General features: G+C 43.3%; 1 protein-coding gene across 1 annotated transcript; it reads left to right on the plus strand.

The window, feature by feature from the left end:
• Positions 1–849: 849 nt before the first annotated feature.
• Positions 850–20,502, plus strand: EPN2 (epsin 2). The gene is given in 8 exon segments (XM_008944744.1): positions 850–1,615; positions 10,966–11,078; positions 12,519–12,611; positions 12,848–13,049; positions 15,607–15,780; positions 17,329–17,421; positions 18,341–18,556; positions 20,140–20,502. Coding segments are annotated over 8 exon segments (1,818 nt in total). The 5' UTR covers positions 850–1,020; the 3' UTR covers positions 20,472–20,502.
• Positions 20,503–21,179: the final 677 nt, after the last annotated feature.

Raw genomic sequence — 21,179 nt, forward strand, 5'->3', positions numbered from 1 at the left:
TCCAGAGCTCATCCTTGGCTTTTCTTGCCAGTCAGTTTGGTTTTACAGCTCCATTTTCATATCATTAAAAATTCTTTTGTGCTGTGTGAAAGGCACACAGAGCAGAAACAGTGGATCTGATGAGTGTTGTCAAATGGACAAAGTAAATGCATTTGGGGGAAAAAAAAAATTAAATAAAATTCCCCTCTAATCTGTTTAGCATTAAAGGTCACCTTGAGCTGAGTGTTCACTGCTCTAACCTGAGCCTCAGCTGAATGCAGAGCACTGCTCCAGATCCCTGCCCTGAAACGGGGTGTGCTGTAAACTTACCTGAGCTCTCAGAAACAGCTTGGTTTGTTTTTAGGAAGTTTTCTCGTGGGCTCAGTACAGGGGTTCCTCCAGCCTGCAGCAGGTATGGTAGCAGGGTGCAGTTCTCAGCTGTCAGGGGGAAGCTGAGGGCTGCTAAGCGTGGAGTTTCTGAGGCAGTTTTGTCTCTGCTCTGCAGGCTAGCATCATAATTTCTCTAATTCAGAGCTCTGGGTAGGTTTTACCTTGCTGGAAGAGGAATCCCTCAGTCCTTTCACGGACTTTTTTTCTGTTTTGTTTATAAAATCACTCATTTGCATCAGCATGGATGTGTTCTTGCTTTTGTCTTGTTCAGCAGCTCAGGTTTTTAATCCGCAGTGTTTAATATTACCTGAGAAGGGCAAGTGGTTTTCAAAACCAGATGTCCTGAAGAAATTCAAGGAGAAAAGTCATTGGTGGGTGCTAGCAAAGCACACTAAAAAAGTCTATGTAGCTTGCTTTCTATGTAGGAGTAATTAAAGACACAACTAACGAGCTTTGTTTTCTTTCTGTACACAGGTCATGATTTTCATTTTCTCGTGTCGCTCTTTTGAAGAGAGGAAATGATTGTAGTGGAACGTGTTACAAACAAGGCACAGACAGGGAGCCCTTGCTGTTCAGAAGCCTTCAGAGAAGAGCAGATATAGCCCTTCCTCCTCTGGGTTCTGGAATCTGTCCTGGAAAAGGGAAGGAAAAATGACGACTTCGTCTATTAGACGGCAGATGAAGAACATTGTGAACAATTATTCAGAGGCCGAAATAAAAGTTCGGGAAGCGACCTCTAATGACCCCTGGGGTCCCTCCAGCTCTTTAATGACTGAGATAGCAGATCTGACTTACAACGTTGTGGCCTTTTCTGAAATTATGAGCATGATCTGGAAACGACTGAACGACCACGGCAAGAACTGGCGACACGTCTACAAGGCCCTTACTCTGTTAGATTACCTAATTAAAACTGGTTCTGAGAGGGTGGCACAGCAGTGTAAAGAGAATATTTTCGCTATCCAGACGTTGAAAGATTTTCAGTACATTGATCGAGATGGTAAAGACCAGGGCATCAATGTGAGGGAGAAATCCAAGCAGCTAGTGTCTCTTCTGAAGGATGATGAGCGACTCAAGACAGAGAGGGCCCAAGCCCTGAAGACCAAAGAACGCATGGCTCAGGTGGCCACCGGAGTGGGCAGCAATCAGATCACCTTTGGCCGAGGCTCCAGTCAGCCCAACCTATCCACCAGCTACTCTGAGCAAGAATATGGAAAGTCTGGAGGATCCCCAGCATCTTATCATGGCTGTAAGTACAAGCAAACACACAGGGAAGAAGTTTCTCTTCCTTTTCTTCTGGGAGACTTTGTATTCTGACTTGCTGTTAGAGGTGAGAGTAAACAGGCCCTGGCAGCAGGACTAGTGCTGACTGCAAAGGGCTTTTTGCAGTGCCTGAGCCTTTGTAGGTCTGCTGGTGGCACTAAGGTCTCTTCAAATGACTGGTTAAGTGTTTGCTTTGGAGAGGATGTGTGTATTGACATGAAACAATTCTAAAAGCAGTTGTTTACTGTCAGTTCCCAGAGGTAGCATTGTCAGAGCTGCTATTGTGAACACGTTCCACACGTTTGATGTGATAGGCCCCCAACCTCAGCAGGGATATTGTGAGTGCATTTTTTGTTGTTGTTTAGTTTTAAAAGCAGTGCATGAAAATTTGAGTTATTTTTATGAAGTTTCATTCAAGAAAAGAAAAAAAATAGAAATATTGGGTATTTCCTGGATCATTTTGCTCCTTTATGTTGCTGGTATTTTACTTGGGGAAGAGTGCTGTTATTTAATCTCCTTTATTGCTTGCTCAGCTGTTTGTAGAGCAATGATGCTTTGACTGTCTGTTTATCCTGTTAGCATTTGGTATGGAGGTATTGGTGCTAAAGACTCGTATTATTTTTTTAAGAATGAAATAAAATGATGTGGGAAGAATGGATTCTTTCTACCACTGTTTGGGGAAACTCCCTGTCACGTTAGGAAGAGGCCTGATTTGGCACTAAATCCTTCTTACTATAAGTCATGATCTGATGAAAGCTGTTTTGGCTGGAATGCCAGTGGTTGTGGTCTAATTCTGAAGGAAAATCTTTTCTTCAAGTGAATGCTTATAGTGTGTGGAAGCCTGTAACTGAGCCAGTGTGGTGAATCGATTGAGCACCAGTTTTAAGAGGCTTAAGTTTGTCTTGCCCTGTTGCCCAAATGATAAATACAGGAGTGGTGTCAGTACCCCTGACCTGTGCAGACGTTTTCTGTGGAAGGCAGTAGGAGGCAGCAGGACAAATCCAGCCAGGATGAAGAAGAAATCTTGTGTCTGTTTAAAGCTGTGGAGAACAACAGGAAAAATGAGTTTTTTCAAGAGGAAATACTTTTAGGATGCAGGGTTCAAAAGAAGTGCATGAGGTTTTCCAGCTGAGAAGTTTTAGTTTTGTCTCTTAATTAGCAGTAGAATAACAAACATCTTAGTTTCTCTGTAATAACCATACTTCATTCAGTGTGAATTTTTGGAGAAGATGATGCATATCGTTACCATGACAATAACATTTTTTCTTTGGGGGTCTATGGATCTGTCAACTACAACAAAAAATTGTGAATTTAGGAGATTGTTGGTTTTGACTTCCACTGATGGAGTCCACTAATAGCTGCTGAGCACACCTTTGGGTTCTTCCACGGGGTTATTTCTTCACCAGCTCTTAAGTTTTTAAGACTTTTAAAAGACATCCTAAAGTCTTTTAAAGACTGGTTTAAGGCACTTATTAGTGCCTGTAACTACTGCATGTTTGTCGTGTGAAATGCGACCAGAGGCTTCAAGCTCTTCCTCCCAGCAAGGATTGAGCAATGCAGGGTGTGTTCTGACTTGTTCCTGGACACTTGAATTTGGAGGGGGGGACCAGATGTCAGGAAGGAAGTTTGGTTATTCTCTCAGTGCTAAGTGTTGATTTTCTGGGTGCTCTCCTTTGCCTGCGTGCGCCTTTGCTGTGTATCTCTGTTTGCAGGCTTGCTTTTGAGGTAATGATTTCTTAATCTTTTTTTCTCCTCCCCCATAAGCATGTACCTAAGAAGCTTTAGAAATCTCAGACTTTTTTTTTTTTCATCCTCTCTTTAGGTTCTTCCCCTGTTGTAGCCTCTCCTGGACTTAAATTGTCTATCAGCAAAAGTAGAGATAGTTGCTAGTTTTTTGTGATCTGTATCTTTAGAAGCTTTAATATGTTTGTTGTACAGTTTAATTCAGTATAGTGAAGCAAACCAGCACCTTACAGAGCAGCTGTGTTGAGTGCTTCCAGTAATGGAAGAGTTTTGTGTGGAGCTTTGTCCTTTATCCTAGGAAATGAGGAGGGAGTTTCATCAAAATCCAGACATTTAATCTGTTACATAAACGTAGGGTTATTCTTCTGCCTTCTGAATTTAATAGAAAAGATGCTTTTCATTATTTAAAGTGAAAGAGATTGTATCCATCATGTTTTCTTTTATTCTGTGATGATACCCTTCTTTTGTTCTGAAAATATGGATTCAGTAAAACATGTAAAAGGAATTGAGCTGTGCCTGGCTCCTGGGAAATACTCTCCTCACAACGGTTTTAAGACGCAGTTGCTGTCCTGTATATTCTGGTAGAATTGTTTTTCATTCCTCTGAGCCTTTGAAGAGGAGATCAGAGGCATTTAGATTTGCAATCTATAGCATGAGATTTGCCTATTAAAAATGTACATCCACCCTCTTTACCAAATATTTAGCATGTCTTACTAATGCTCAAATCTAAATGGAATTTGGGAGAGTGTAACAGCCTTTCTAAGGATGTAGCTCCACGAAATGTTTCATTTCAGAGTTTCAGTTTTGGTGCATTTTACTTTTGCTCCTTGCTAGACTTCTTGGGTGGGGACTGCAGATTTTGAGGATGCATTCCCTTTACTTGAAAAGATTGTATTTGTCTCTAAATTCTCCTCATTTTTGATACATTCTTGCTGAAGAAAAGAAGCCTGAGCTGGCTGAAAGAGCTGAATAGTTTCTCCAGGAGAGATCACTGGGGGAACAAGTGACTTCCAGCAGATAAGATGCCTGGGTTGTGCATGAGGGATCTCTTCCCCCTTCTGACAGTTACAGAAAGTGCAATATTGGATGTCAGTGGGCCCTTTTTTGTTGTTTCTTCAGAATGTTGAATGAGCCTCACCGTACAGTGTTGACTGTAGACACTGCAGTGCTCCAACTGCTGCTCTCCTCTAGCTGCTTAAGCATGTGTGTAGGCTGGGATCTGGCAGTGCACGGAAGAATTGGGGTTTGTATCTGATGTTGAGCCAGAGAGATTTGTCTTGGAGAGTTGCTACTCTTTCTGGCCCAAATAGATCCTTTCTGAAAAAATAAAAGCAGTATTGGTAGGCTGCACAGTGTGAGAGAATTCAAGATGGAAAAGGATCTCTTGATGGGTGTACTGTTGTTGCTCAGTGCTACAGGGAACACACACTGGCAAAGAAGGACATTTTCCCCATTTCCTTGCAGATATTTTCATCTCTGTTTAACAATCCTTTAGAAACTGTGGAAAGTGAAATGGTGCAGCATGATAGTTTTTAATAAAATCCTTTCCCCCAAAGCTTTGCCTTAATGACTTTGTTGGCCCTAAAGATCTCTGTGGTGTAAAGCCTGTATCATTCTAGGGAGTACATTATGGATGTGAATATTATTGACTGTTGATGCAAACGTTTTTAAAATATGGTTTTGCTGTGTGTTCTCAGAAGCTGTAAGTGGGAGCAAGAGAGGTACTGTAAAGCTAAAAGCAAAAATAAAGCTCCTCCCAACCTCCATCTTGTCAACAATTCCTGGCATACTGGGGACAGTTTGCTGTCTTCCAGCTTTAAGTCAGGGCCAGTGAATGTTCATATTAGGAGCTATTAAATAGTCCATAAGAAAAGACATCAAGTTTTTATTTGGTTTGGAAAAATGTGTGAATTGTATGAAGTTGTGTGAAATCTGATACCAGGTTTTGGTTCACGTTGAGGGAATGTTCTTATATGGTGCTGGAACAAAACCTACTTGGGAGAGGAAAGAATGAGGCCAATATTTGAAATCTTTTGGAGCAATAGTTCCCCATCCCTAATCTAGCTTTGCATCTAGGTATTGTCATCATGCTCAGGAAGCAAGCAGTGTCCTCTGCTGTGGCTGAGGTGGTTACAGGGGATGGAAAACCCTCTGCCTGGGGAGAAGCAGGTAGACAAAGCCAACTCCTTGGCACCCCTGCCCCCAGAAGATGTTGGGTTTGAATTAGTTTCAGCTTCAAAGGCTCCCTGGAAACTGCTGGTCCTCTCCCTGTACTGCCTTCATGGTTTAAACCTCAGCTTCCTAAAGCCTGGCTTTATAAAGAGCCCATCCTATTACACCTAAACCAGGAGCTAGCTGTGTTATTTTGGGTTGTACACGTGTCCTTCAGCCATCTGCTGCCTTGGGTTGCACTTGGAAACGCTGCAGAGCGAGACTGGTGTGTGTTCTGATGTGTCCTGGTGCCAGTGCTGTGGAGGTGGCAGCGTGGGGAACACCACACCATGCAGTCTGACCTGGCTGCAGGGGAGCAAGCTGGGCTGAAAAGGGCCTTCATGGATCTTGGGAAGTGCCAACTCTGTTAACCTTACCTGTACAGATTTTTGGGAGTGGTTTTCTTTTGCTGAAATAATGAGTTTTAATGTTTGCAGTGATTATTCACATGAAGTTGACTCATTATTTTAAAAAAGTTTTGTGAAGCATCAGCAAGTTTCTGTTCACTCCTCTGTTTCAGCAGTGTCTCCCCTTTGGCTTGGAGAGGAATTCAGAGGAATTGCTGCTGTGGGTTTAACACTGCTGGAAATTCAGAATGCTTCTGGTCATTGCTGGATGACGTGTGGATAGTTTCTGTAGCTTGAAGTGTCGAAGGAATTTGGGAGAATCCTGTGTTGTCTCAGATGTCACTTGACTGCTTGATTTAATCCTCTCATCATACTTTTATTTCTCTTGTGCTCTAAGCAAAGGTGGGAGATGCCATTGGTGTAACCAGACTTCTGTAGTTGCAATAAATTATCTGTGTCTGTTAAGATGAGCGTGGGGATCACCCGAGAGAGGAAAAAACCTCTTTAACCAAAACAAGCCCTAAGGATTTGTTCAGTGAAATGAATTTCAGAAGTACTCTCCTTCACTGCAAGTAGGAATCCTGCAGTAAGGCTGAGCAGCTCCACCTTGTTGCATTACTAGGTGCTAGTAATTCTCTTCTTGTGTTGGAAAGATGTCTTGAATTCCCAACAGAAAGTTAAATCTCACAGTTCCTTCCAGATTAGAGCAGTTTGCACATTCCCTTTCATTATTTGAGAGGTTAGATGGGCTTTTTGAAAGCATCCTGTCTTTATTTGAGTAGTGTTTCATTTGAAGACTTAACAGATGGGATCTCCACTTGGTTCCTAAGTGAGCTGCTATCAGTTTCAAGTTTTTACCTTGATATTATTCTGATTTTTCAAGCCAGCCTTGGTTCCCCTGCCTTCGTGGGCGTACCGATGGGGTGGGGAAGCAGCTTTTCCTCATGAACAAAAGTGACTAAGAAATGAACTGTTGAGAGTGCCACCTGCACAGGATAAAGCTGGGGCTTATTTCCCATGACAGTCTGTGCCATCACTTGGGCTAGAGTGACATTTAAACAAAAAAGAGAAATGAAAAAACAACCCCAAAACCCAAGCACATGCTGCTGACTGAAAATACCCAGTCTGATTTTTATGCTGGCACTGATTTTTGACATTCATGTAAGCAATGACTCTGCTTTCCAGCATACACCTTAACTCAGGATCTTACCCAGACCTACAGACATCTACAGGGGGCTTCTAATATAGCCAGAATATAGGAAACTACCAATGGCTCCGTGTGGAACACGTCACAGCCTGTTCTGGAGACAGATGGTGGAGCAGAATCCTGCTTTAGTGATTAACTGAGGTTGGAAATGATTTCCCAGCACTGCTGCTGGAGTGGTGGTGAGAGCCCAGTGACATCTCTCCCTGCAGAAGCAGAGCCCCACACAGTTGCTTCTGAGGGGAGCCGGGATCTCCAAATTCTCCAAGCAGCAACAAAGCAGGACTTAGCAGGTCAGAATTGATCTATTGAGTCCCATCTTACATAAACATCTGAGTTAACTGTCATGTGCTGTGGGATAAGAGATTCTTTGTGTGGCAGCAATACTGTTACTGGGGCCATAACCTTTATACTGGATCCTTGGGACTAAAATGTTAGTGCAGGAAGAGGGCAGCTATAATGCTGTGGGAATTTAAGAGTGCAAGTTGCTGGATAAAACATGTCAGATTACTGCCAGGAACAGTGTTTTGAATTTCCCTTAATCTTTTTTTTTAAAAAAATATGCTGGCAGCTATTTAATGTGGATGCTTTTATAACCACTGCAAAGTTTAAATGTGAAATAGCAACATTTTTATCAATGTTTTTTAATACGAGGCCCAAGGAAGAATTTAAACTTGACAATTTTTTTCCCTTTTTTTTTGTAGAAGGAGCTCTAAAGTGCCTTGTACAGTTAATAAAACCAAGTAGAATGAATTGCTGAAAAGCCTAAAAGTGAAAAGAAATAAGCTATATCTGTGAGACCCCTTATTATGTGTGTTCAGATCCCAGAGCAGCTGAATGCTGGTCTCTGTTGGGAGCTGTGAGGTCATGTAGCTCTCTGCCAAAGCAATCCTGCCCTTCCCCTGCGTGGCTGGGAGGCAAGGCTGAGGAGAATGCAGGGATTAGGATGCAATCCTGCTTCTTGGAGCTTTTTAGCTCAAAAGTGCTGTTAAAAGCTGAATCTGGTGAGCACTCTAAGTAGTCCTTCCTGTGGAAATGGGAGAGAAGTCAACGGAGTGAACCCATTTTGCATCATTTTGAAGTCATTCTACCATCAGGCTCTTAGTTGTTAGGGAATGTAGTTATGTCAACAGAGATAGAAAAAATACTGTGCACAAAGTGCAGGAAATCCCATTTTCCCCCACAACTGCAGTTAGAGAAACAGAAGAGCAGAAGGTGCCTGCCCAGTCGTGGTCCAGTCGCCATCTGTTCTCAGGTGACTCTGTTGGTGGCCCGTTTGTGTGCTTGTCCAGCTCTGTTTTAAACCAGTTATAACCCTCTAATTCAAAAACACTTCTTTCTACTTGTAGCTCAAATTTATTCATGGTCAGTGTATATCAGTAGTTCTTGACCCTTTATATTAAACAGCTTTTCTCACCCCGTGGTATTTGCAATCCTGATGTATTTAGCCACGTAAACTCCTCAATCTTCTTGTTGCCAAGATAAGCACACAGAATATTCTCTCTGCTCAGGAGGGAAGCGTTTCCACATCCACTCAGTTTTGAAATCATCTGTCTGGGGTTTGAAGAATGAGAACTGTTTGGGCTGCTCAGTGAGTTCTGCAGCAGCACTGAGCTCAGGAGTGGCTGTGCCAGGTTAGTGCCTGGGGGTAGCGTGAGGTCCAACACCAAAGGAAGTTCTCCCTTTACATCTCTGTCACTGGCACCTGATGCCACCAAGTTCCAGAAGGTGGTCATCAGAGAAATGGTTTTTCTTTCTCAACCACCCCATTTCCATTCTCAGTCATCTGGTTTTTGAATAGTCATTTCTGCCTCTAATCTGACAGTTTTTCTTAGTGTTATCTTTGCTTTTTCCCATGACCTCCTGTATTTGTTTATTACATAATTTTTCTTAAGGTCAGTCTCAAAGCCAACCCTTGAGAAAACTTGCCTTGGTAGTAGGCAGTATGACATAATCTCCTCTTCAGCTGGTTCTTTACCTGTTTCAGTTGTTGCCCCTCTGTTCAGCAGTAACATCCTACTGAGGATCATAAAACACTTTGCTGAGTTCACACAGGGTAATGTTACTGCTTTTCCTATTGACTGAGAAAAGGAGCCCAGTTTTTCAGCCGTGGGCCACCTTTTGGTAACCTTGTGTTGAGTTTCATCCAGGTTTTTAAATTACCTCCATTTTAATATTTAAGAATAATCAAATTTTACTGATTTATTAATTATTAAATTTTATATGGTGCCCTGTTCCTATTTTAGTCTATACTAGTCCACAAAATATGTTGGAGTGCCTGGCTGTGGCTGTTGGAGCAGAAAGTGCTTGTGAAGCAGGTTAAATTTAAATGCTTTTTATGAGAAAGCTTGAAAAAGAAATAGAATTGAGGTCTGAGTAACATCTTTATGTGAAGTGAGGAGCTTGTCTGGTTGCCTCAAAAGCTTCAGGATCAGCACAACGTGGAGAATTGTTGTGGTTGATAAATTAATTTGTCCCTTTAGGGATGGAGTGGGATGGGATGGCACGTTGGGTGGTGTACACTGGGGAGGAAAGGTTGTTCCTCCTTTATGGAGAGTCACTTTCCTTCTGGCTGCTGGATGAGAGAGGAGGATGCACTTTTTATTTAGTAATGTCATTTTGGCCTAAAACTCAGGGGGAAACACAACTGGGAATTATTTGGAGGGTTAAAGTAGTGACTGAAAAAGTGTTTTTTAAAATAGTTTTGCAATCTGTTTTTACAAGCCCTGCTGACCTACTGAGAAAGAACTTGACTGCTTTGAGCTTGACATGCTAGTTTGAAAATAAGGTTCCTCCTTATTAAATGCCAATATATGTTTTGCCAAACCAGTTGTCATCCCAACCATTACAAACAAACTTCCTCACCCAAAACAAGACAAAATTTCTGTGTAAAAGATTTGGATGCCTGAGAACTGGCTGGAAGCACGAGCATGCACAAAAATGGTTTAATTACTGTCTAGTGATAAACCTACTAGTGCTGTCCCATTGGGGTGGGAACTTCTGTGTGCTACTGCAGTGAAAACATCAATAAAAGTAGATTTTTATGTTGAGAAGTTGTGTGGTTTAGCTGTCAAACATGACTGTTACTGGAGGAGGAGGGGGGAGATTACCAGCTAGTTCTTGGATGACAGTTGTCTTCACCCAAAGACAGACCAACCAACAACAAAAACCAAACCACCCCCACAAACCTAGATACCAAACTTTTTTCTTTAGCAGAGAATGGTAAGTATTTTTGTAAATTTTGAGCATGAATAGCAGGCTTGTTTGTCTCTGAGCCTGCTTAGTGGTTAAGAATAGTTCTTTATCTGCCCCATTAAGACCGTATTATTTTACAGAAAAGTGGGTGGTATCCAATTTTACCCTGGTATTGGCCAACTCCCAGCAAATCTTTACTGGCATTGAAAGATGTAAGAAATATCAACAAATGTTTTCTGGAGTGATTAATTCTGTAGTTTTTTTGAAGCCAGTGCCCTGCCCCCTGCAGCTCTGATGTGCTGAGTCAGGGTGTCCGGCGTTCATTGGCGATACTCCTTGATATTGCAGCTAGCACAGAAAGCCTTTGTTCTGCAGAAACATTCTTCCTTTAAAGCAATTGAGCCATCATGCAAAGTTCTCCCTGGTTAATTGTTCTGGCTGGTTAACCTCAGCCTTGCTATGAGCTTGATCTCCGAGGGCTGGTGGTGCTGGGCAAGCTGGTGGCCCCTGGCTGGGGGCCTGTCGCTGAGCTGGGCACCGCTGAGAACGGCTGTGGGAACACAGGGGTGGTCTGGGCAGAGAAATAATGAAATTATGGGTCAGGATGTTAAATCTGCTGGGTTTTGCTTCCCACAGCGACGTCCCCTCGAGTTTCCTCAGAGCTCGAGCAGGCCCGGCCTCAGACGAGTGGAGAAGAGGAGCTCCAGCTGCAGCTGGCACTGGCCATGAGCCGGGAGGTGGCGGAGCAGGTCAGTGCCCGGGGAGCTTCTCCAGAGTCTCCCTGCTTTGAGAGTTGAGACTACAACCTTGGTTTTTTTCAATGGCAGCTTGGCTTTGCTCCAGGTGGAATAGGGGGACAGAAAGGCCATTTTGGAAGATGTTACTCCTTTATTTTTTTTTTTAAATTTTTTTTAAATCTCTTTTTAAAGTAACTTCAGCCTCCGAGCTGTTGAGACTAGTGGAAGATGAGAGTCACTTTGCAAGAAGACTTTGTGTGGGAGGATGTTAATCATCACCTTACTGAAGATGTTTTCAGTTAGGAAGAACTGAAAACATGACTAGTCCTGAAAACCTTCCTTAACGGGGCCAGCCTAAGAAATGTTGGTGAATTACAGTGAAATTTTGAGTGATCTGTACGTTTGGTAAGATTGTCTGGAGCAGAAGAGTGACCTGACACAAAGCACTAGGATTTCTATATGAAGAACCTGTTTTAAAAGAATATGGTTCCTAATCTGTCACATGGGTTATGTTACTGTGTTAATTCTTAGGAGGTTCATTCTGAATTTGAAGTAAATGCTGTAATTGTGGGTAAAGTTGATTGCATGTTAAAATATAACAAAGTTGTTGAATCTCAGCTACGAGTGAAAATTGAAGCCAGCTCTGCTGAGTGTCTGTAATGTTTTAGAGGCTTCCTGTGACAACTTTTGCTTGCATCAGTATCCTCTGTGCTTGGAAAGGGAAACCATCATCCAGTAAACTTTGTCATTATTGAGCAACAGAGTGAAGGAAAATAAAAATCAGAATCTGTCAGTTGAAACAGCTGTAAAAGTTGCTAGGGAAATACCAGCTGGGGAATTGACAGCTTCTGAAAGACATGATGCAAGCAAAGATATTTAAAGTAGTTGAATGTACCACAAACATGGTAGTTTACAGATGTTAAAAACCAACAGAAGATGCACGGAGTTGGCCAGATTCATTCACTTAGTGTTTTTTATAAAGAGTTGCATCAGGTGTGGAGGGAAGCTGACAAAAGCCAGGGAAACTAAAGTATAAATCGCTACCTCCCTCAGTGGTGCTCAAAATGATGATAATAATTCAGAGATGGGATGCTGACTTTTTGTCTCTAGTTCTGTGGTGTTTCTAGCGTTGCAACTGAATTTTGGAAAGAAAGTTTCATTTGTGGCTTTCCCACTAGGAGTTAAACAACACGAGGGGGAGTTTCAGCCGTGGTTAGGCCCCCACTGGTGCTCCAGGGTGCAGGAATCACCAGAAATGAGGATTTTTTTGTTTTCCCTGACTCGTGTTACGTACAAGTTGCAACCCAGTGATCCTGGCAGTGGTGGTGCACTAGTCCTAGGGTGGCAGGGAGCAGTGCCAGGCCTGCCAGCAGCAGGGGCTGGCAGCAGCAGGGAGCGAGCCGCCCGGCCTCGGCGAACGGTCTGTATCAACAGTGTTGATTTCCTTTGCAGGAGGAGCGCCTCAGACGCGGAGATGATCTGAGATTACAGATGGCTCTGGAGGAGAGTCGCAGAGACACAATTAAAATTCCCAAAAAGAAGGAGGTAGTGCCTTCGCCTAAGAAATTCCCGGTTACGCTGCCAAAAGCTGAAACACAGTAACACAAAATAGCTTAATACTGAGCTCTTGTATGCTTTTGGGATTGCTTTGTTGTATAGCTTAAAGCTTCTTCTTCCGCGTGGGTTAAATTTCAAACTACTAGTCAATGCAGGTGTGTAAAAGGAAAAAAAAAGAATAATAATAATAATTGCTTCTTCACTCTCACGGGTTTGTACTTCAGCGGGGTAATGCTCTTGATTAAAGCTCACGTCCTTCCTGCCCTCAGCATACCACTTTGTTGGACCTCATGGATGCCCTGCCCTCGTCGGCACCGGCCCCCCAGAAAACGGAGCCCTGGGGACCTCCTGCTGCTGCCAACCAAACTGACCCCTGGGGAGGATCCACAGCTGCAGCTCCTGCCTCTGACCCCTGGCAATCATTCGGTAAGAATAAGCTGCCCGAAGGTCTGCTGCCTTCAAAGGGTTTGCTTTGTAACGTGGAGCTTTCTGGAGTTTCCCAGCGTTCAGTGTCGTGCTGGATGATGAGAGTTGATGAGTCTGTTTTGATTGTTTCCTATATTCTAGAGCTAACATTCCCTTTACTTCCATTTCTTTCTCTGTGGAAATGAGTTGCACTCTATTCCTGCTTTTTACAGCAGCTGGGGTTTTGTGTGTGCATTTTGGATCCTAAAAAAGAGAAGAGTGAAGCTTCTGTTGTCTTTGTACAGCAAAACCAGCTTGTCTTGGGCTAATGCTCATTCTCTGACTGATGGTTGTGCCCAGTGCTGTGGGTTTAGACTCTTGCTGGTATTTATCCAGTGGCTCACCTCTTAAATAGCATTTAGGCCCAGTTTGTGCCTTTGCTTTTGTGTGTGTGTGTTTGTGTGTGTGTGTGTGCATGTTGCTGCCTGTGTAGCACACTCTGGTCTAGCTTAACCAAAGTCTGCCCCAGGAGCTACTCCTTTGCATAAGAAAGTTGATGGTTCCTTGCAGATCATGTTAAACTTGCTACATCTGTGGAGTCAGAGCTGGATCTACTTTTTGTTGGCTTAGGATTTTTTCTTTTTTGAGGGGCAGGGGGTTTCTGTGCAAAGAGAAGCTTTTTTCATGAAGGCTTTCACAGCTTCATTCTGTGTTTTTTTGCTTCAGGCTGCTGAGTCTGTGACCTCTGCTATAAAGTGCATCAAAGTCACTTGCATTAGCATTCATCATGCCACCAGCCAGATTCCTGATGAAAATTTGGAGGCCTCATAATGAAATGCATTATTCTTTTTTTTCTTTACTCCTTGTGGTGGCATTAAAGGCACCTACACAGCTGCTGGGCCAACTACCCTTTGTTGTTTTAAGTGTCATTTGTTTCTTTTTTGATAAACTGCAAGCATGAAATGAGAAAAAAATCTGGACTTTGGAGCCCTGGGGCTATTCTGTGTGTTCTTCTGTGAGAAAATCCTGCGTGGGCTTTGGCATTACAGTGGGGTTAATGGAAGCCACAGGAAGGGATCTGCCCCAGCACTCTGATTTTGTGCACTCTATGAAAGAAAAGATATTTTTGAAAGCTTCCTCTTATGGGAAGTGCTGTCGTTGGTGTTTCTTGTCTGGTGTTGCTCATAGCTCAGCACTAAGAGTAGATAAAGGAAGTGTAAGAGCTGGTGTGGGAATAGTGGGACTGACCTGAAGAGAATTTTATCATTTCCTGCTCCAAAGCTGTAGCAGGATGATGATGAAACAAAGACTGACGTTACAAATGGTGGTTTGTGCCACTGTGTGTGGCACTGAGTTGATGATTTTCAAGGGTATTGTGGTGCCCAGGGGGTTTGTATGGAGTTTTAAAAACATAAAGCAATATTTAGTTGTGAGTTGAAACCCACGTGGGTAGGTGAAGATAACTGCAGTGTGCTGCATGGGTGATTCTGTCCTGCTCTTGGGTTATGGAGTTGTCCTCATTTAGTGATTAAACCATAACTGGCTGAGAAGTTTCACTGGGAAGAGGAAATGTTTCCATGTCCTATCTTAAGGTGATTGAGCCCTGTAGAGTTGTACAGGATGTGCTTTTAAAGTCCTAGGTTCCCATTCCTGCACATTCTTGGTGTGATAAGCCAAAATAATCTCATTTAAGGGCAGAAGGAAGAAGGGGGTCACCTAATCTGAAGAGCAATAAATTCATAGCTTAGGGAGGAAGAAGAAAAAAACTGTCAGGAAATTGTGTGTAGTGAGCAAGTTTCTTTCTCTTTCCTTCTCCTTTTATTGCCTTAAATTGGTCACTTTTCACTAGGAAGCCCTGAACTTGTGCACAGCTTGAAGCAGTTTGGTAATCTGAATTTGTAGGAATGAGGAGTTGTCAGCATTTTCCAATAAAAGTGGGAATCCTGAACATACAGGCATTTAGTTTAAAAAAATAATATATAAATATATAGGAAAGGGTATCAGTGAACATCATAAATCTGTGTCAGAAGGAGAGCTTAAAAATGGGAATAAAAAAAAGCACTTAGCTCAGGGATGCTGATTGGGTTTTTTTTAGAAAATAACAATATGGTTCAAAGAGTTTTTAAGGACTGTTCCCTTTGAATCTTACAGATTTCTTTGTCCAAGTCATAATGTTGTATATTTTTTGGCTTTTACATACAGGCTTTTTAGAAACCTTCTTTCCTGTGAGTTCACAGACACACCCTGTGACTCAGGTCACCTTCAGTCAGCTGTTGCCTGTTGTGGTGGCAATGGCTGTAACAAAAGCAAGTTTATGCTCTTGCTGGAACTGCAGACTTTATTTCAGTTTCAAATGGGACATTTGTTTTCTTCATCTGTCTCACACAGGATTTATTTATGTGCTTGTTGTTCAGTATGTATGACAGATGCTGAGGCTTATCAGTATTCCTGCTGTTGAACTGCTTCACCTATTTATGTTGAGTATTAATTGGCAGTCATAGCTCATAAGTGATTATTCTCCAAGGAAAGCTTTCCCAGTGAAACTGCACTGATGTGTTCCTGCTGGCTCTTTTTGCAGGTGCCAAACCAGCTGCTTCTGTTGACCCTTGGGCAGCACCAGCAGGATCCACAGCTCAGACTCTGTCCAAAAATGTTGATCCTTGGGCACCTGCTCAGCCATCTTCTACTGCAGCAAAGTCTTCTGTGGATCCTTGGGGACCAGCACCTGCAAACAAACCTCTCTCTACTTCTGGTGAGGAACAATCTCATCCCATATCTGTATTATTTGAGTAATGAAGGGGGAATCCAAATTATTTGCTTGCATTGCTTGTTTAAAAGAAGCTGTGCTGAACAGTTTGCAGAGCTGGTCTGTAAAATGGAATTTTAGTAGCTAGCAGCAAAAAGAACTTCAGATGTAATTATTTTGACTTGGAGCTCTGAATTCCTGTTGCTGCTTTGTATGATGTGTGTGGCTGGGTGCTGAGCACTTACTGCTGCTGCAGCAGTTGGGTTTTTAAATGGGTTTTATCTTTAATGAGACGAGGACTTAATTTCTGGGAATGAAATCTATTGTAATTTTACCTTTCATCATGATAAATAGCTGTGCAGGTGGATGTCCCTGCAGAGACATCCTAGATGGACAGGTGGAGCAGCTCCATGCTCTGAGGAGACTGTTAGAGGTGCAAATGAAGGTTTGGGACCTCAGGTGGAAGGTGTGAAGCTGTCCCTGAGCCCTGGCATAGCAAGATCCAGAAGGTGCTGATGTAATTGCCTGTTGGTGCTCTGTAACTAATGCAGCCTTAATGAATATTAGTACCTGGTATTTTCATGTTGGTGCTGTGGCTAAATGCATCCTAAATGCATTTGCTGCTAGTGGTTTTACTGCAAAATCCAGCACTGTCTGATCAGCTTTTCACTGGGCAAAGGGCAACAACTGGATCATCTTGGGAATGAGTCTTTAACTACTAGTGGGGTTTTATTCTTGAGAAGTATTGTTAATACACACACTCTTCACTCTTGGTGCTCTTTATGGAGCTAAGTATGTACCTTCATTTGATTGAAAGGTGTTGAAGCTTAAATTAGAAAAACATTTGAATTAATTAAAAAAAAAAAAGGGGGGCAAACCTGAAAGCTTTTCAGGAGTGTGGCTGCTGTCCATTTAGGTGTGGTTTTTCTTCCTCCATTCTGAGGTAAGGGTGTGTTCACATTTTGATGATGTTATGTTTTCACTAGTTGCAAACTATGGGCAAGTTCTGGTGCTTTAGCTAACAGGGCCTCACCATCTCTGGATAACCCTTTCTGTTGCATTCCTCCTCCTTTTAACTTGGGAAGCCTCAGTCAAATCATCACTCAGGTTGCAGCAACGCTCTGTTTGTCTGTGGGATTACTCTGAGGGGTGTTCTACTCCACGGCTGATTAACACTCTTTGTAGTTCAGGCTGTAAATTCATTGCTGTTCTCTTCTTCTGCAGCAATACACCCCTGCCTATGTGTCTCTCTAGGGGCAGAGACTCAATAAAACCCTGGCACGCTGGGGTGTGCCTCACATTGTGATTTAAAAACCTCATTGCTCTGAAGCAGTTGGCTAATGCTGTAAGAAAAGACAGTTCCTTGGTGTTATCCTCCTCCCTGCTCCTGGGTAAGAGCAGGAGCACTCAGGCTGATCTGAACTGCTGCCCTGGAACCTGGCAAGAGTGGCTTCTTGGTGACATGAACGGGTCAGGAACAGCTTTCAGTAGGAGCAGGTGTGTGATGCAACCAGAGATCTGTTAATGACAGGGCTGTCTTGTTGTTTTGAACAGGAAGTACATCTTTTGACCTCTTCAGTAATTTGAATGGTACAGTTAAAGATGATTTTTCTGAATTTGACACACTTCGAACTTCCAAAAAGCCAGGTATGAATCAAATTCTTAGCATGTGGACAGTTGGGGTGATGCTGTCAGCAACAAATGTCTCTATTCTGAAATTTTCTTTTTAAAAAGGAAAATTGACTTACACAAAGGAAGAGATTGAAGGTGGTGATAATGCAGCAGTAAAAGCTTATTATTAACATTTTGGCCTGTGCATGAACTTATGGGGAATGGGCCTTTTGGATTGATTTTCACTCTGTAACCTTTCGCTGCGTTGACCCAGAAATTTGTTTGACTTGTAAATTTACAGTATCCAACCTGTTTGGAGCATGGCTCATGCTCAGAGAATCAAACAGAACAACACTGACTAAATTTATCAAACGTGTCAATTCTAGTGTGCAACAATAGTAGGAAGATGAGAAAATACTCTTCTGTGAATGCTTGGATTTATTTGTTTGGCTGTTAGTCACTAAAATAAAAACTGCCAGACCTTAGCCTATAAAGATCTTTGATGCTTTCAGGATGGTTCTGCCTGAAAGAACAGTGACTAATTCAAGGCTGGGCAAGGCTCCTTTAAGACAAAAGGGAGAACCTGGGTGGCATCTGGCGAGGAAGGGTGCAGCAGTGGTGTAGTGCAGGGGCAGAAGCCAAGGCTTTTGAGGCTCTTTCCCTTGTTGACTCTTAGTCCCATCTGTGGCAGCGTAGCTGGGAGAATATTCATCAGGGCACATCAGCCAGCGCCTTCAGCAGAGCACTGCAACTCTAACTGTAGCTTCTTCATGCTCTTCTACAGAACATTTGTCTGCTTGCACGCTCTAAGGGTGTAACACATGCTGAAACATTCAAATCTGCCTGAAAACATCAGCTTTAAAACCATTCCTCCTGTCAGAGACTCCAGGGTTTGCTTTGCTTGAGCACGTGGACTAACGAGCCAAGTTTTGTTTTTCTCTTTGTGTTGTTTCAGCTGAATCAGGTTCCACTTTGCCATCTCAGCATAGCGGTACCACAAGTCCTGATCTCTTTGACTCCCAGCACTCGAGCATGACATCAGGCAAACAAAGTGCAGCTCGGAAAACCCCTGAGTCTTTTTTGGGCCCAAATGCTGCTCTGGTGAACCTGGATTCACTGGTGTCTAAGCCACCACAACCTGTTACTTCACTGAACCCATTCTTGGCACCAGGTCTGTTTCTGCACGTTCCTTCAGTTCTCTATTTTAGCTTTCCCTTCCTATAGGGAAACTGCAAAACTCAGTTGTGTTTGATTTAAGATAAGCTCATTTAGGCTTGGTTTTCTTGATGACTTCAGCCAAAAGATCATGACTGAGAGCAAGAGGATTTGGTGCCATGGTTTCAAGGCCGTTTCCCTGAAAGCACTGAGTTTCTTCTCGTGGCTCTCTGGATGATCTGCTGGCTGAGCTTTATTCAAGCACTTACTCCTTCACTTCTGCCCTTGATCTGTGTTAAAAGGTGGCTTTGGGCCATTAAAAATGTCTGAGCTAAAGTTGATTGATTGCAGAACAGGTAAGATGTGAACTGGTGCCACCAGAGAATCCCGTGGGAAGGGAGTTGGTAGTGGGTTCTTGTGGAAGCAGGTAGGAATTGCCATTTTCTTGTGCTACAGCAGGCACAGCAGCATCTCTGACCACAGCCTGAGGTTCCAGATAACAAATTCTGCAGTATAATTTAGTGGGTAGTGCTTAGGCTGTGTTCAGGCTAGCACGATAAACCGGTTCTGATCAAAACACTGTAGTTTGGAGAGGAAAAAAAACACAAAGGCTGTTGCAGAACTCCTGTAAGTTGGCCCCTGTTAGAAGTGAACCTTTCCTTCAAGCAGACTTGAGGTAGTGACACTAACCACGTGGCAGATGTCTGTGTTTTTTAAAAGCTATTCACATGCACTGAAAGTTGTGTGACATTAGTATGGTGAAACGCTTCAAAACGCTGTTTCAGTGCTGATGTCTTCTCTAATAAACTCCATTTTTTTTCCCATTGGAATAAACTTCTTGGGTAGGAAAAAGCCCAGTAATTCTGAAGAGCCTTGGCAGTGTTTAGCAAGAGGAAGTCTGTGTATCTGCCATTACCGGTTACTACAAAAAAAGTTTATAAGGGGTCACTGGGCCATCCAAAAAACGCTCTACATATACGGTAAAAGGAATTTGCAGAGCTGGCAGCAGTCCAGAGAACCTCAAACGCTGGGAAAGTTGTTCTCTGCTTTTTCTAGCAGCACTGTAACTCGGAAACAACTTGTTTACTTTATGAATTCTTGTCAAAACTCCGTGCCAGAAACATGTACAGCTTCTACATGGATGAGATTTTGGAGCAAATGCACCGTGCTGCAGTAGCCAGACTGCAGCAGAGGAGTGCAGAGAGCCTCCAATTCTCTTTCTTAATATGCTTTTAAGTAGCATTTTTTAAAAAACCCAAAAACTGCTGATCTGGATGTCAAGGTTAGGCATGTTCCAGGTAACCCAATTTAGAACCTGTCTCCCCAGTGACTGCTGTCAGAAGTGGAAGCTGCTGGCTAGCAGAGGGACGTTCTGTGGCCTTGCTGGGTTCAAGGAAGCAGGCTGTGCTTATGTGCCAGTGTAGCCCCAGTGTGCTGAGTGGCACCCAGGCAGGTTTCTCCCCAGGGTGTTTGGGGGTTGGGAGCACATGGGGTTGGCCAGAAGGCACGTTCTTTGCCAGAAAAGACCCTCTCCAAACCCTCCTGTTCCCAGAGGTGTGAACTTTTTCCCCTCTTTCCCCTTTCTTCCCTGAAAACCAGGCGCCGCTACAGCACCGACTCCAATCAACCCCTTCCAAGTGAATCAGCCTCAGCCCCTCACTCTGAACCAGATGAGAGCCAGCCCTGTGATGGGAACCAGCCCTTCCTTCAGCGCCGTGCCACCGCTGAGCATGGAGCCAATACCTCTGTCTTCCATGGCCCCCGTGCCCGTGGGCATGGCCCCCATCCCGGCAATGGGCACCGTGGCGTCGATAACGAGGATGGGCCAGGGGCTGAGCCTGGGGGGATCCATGCCCCAACCTCTCCACACTTCAGGAATCCCGCCGTCAGCCTCCCAGTCGACAAATACAACTAACCCTTTTCTCCTATAAAGACCCAATTAAAGGAACTTTTTTCTTTTCATAGTGTTTCCAGGCTGAAGTCTTTACAGCGGAATGAACGTGGCCTGTGTGGACTGAACGGTGTGTAAGAGACTTGGAAGTAGATTTGCAGTTTACAGTTATGATCTTTGAAGAGTTGTCTCTACTTACCAGTTAATCTAAATCTAGTCTTTGCTACAGATGGTACCTTACTTTGGCTTGTTGAGCATTACGTGAAATGTTCAGACTTTTCACCAAAGTTAGATTCTGCCCATTTTGTTACTTTGTTAATCATTTCAATACACTTTCTAGGGAGAACCTGCCATTTTGGACTCCGTTGGCTATTTTGTAGATGTCAGAGGATGTGCTGGATCCCGAAACGACTATTTCCCTGCATCTGTCACTTCCTACACCCGTACGATAGACCTGAGATCCAGAGTGCTAGTGAATGTTTTGCACATAACTACACACAGTTCTAGACTGTTGGTTCACCCATAGTCCTTACTCTTAGGAGAGAGAGAACGATTCGGAGGGCCCGGGTGGCTGGTTAAATGCATTAAAACATTGCAACTCAAAAAATCACACTGCTTTCCTACCAGAGGTATGGCTGAGAAAGCCAGGAGAAAAGAAAAAAAACACAAAAACCACCAAAAAAAAAGATGAAAAAACCCCCCCAAGAACATTCTTGAGTTGTCAGTCTCACGTGTGCTGTCGTATGCA

Source organism: Merops nubicus, unplaced genomic scaffold (genome assembly GCF_000691845.1).
Source record: "Merops nubicus isolate BGI_N331 unplaced genomic scaffold, ASM69184v1 scaffold12507, whole genome shotgun sequence".
Taxonomy (NCBI): domain Eukaryota; kingdom Metazoa; phylum Chordata; class Aves; order Coraciiformes; family Meropidae; genus Merops; species Merops nubicus.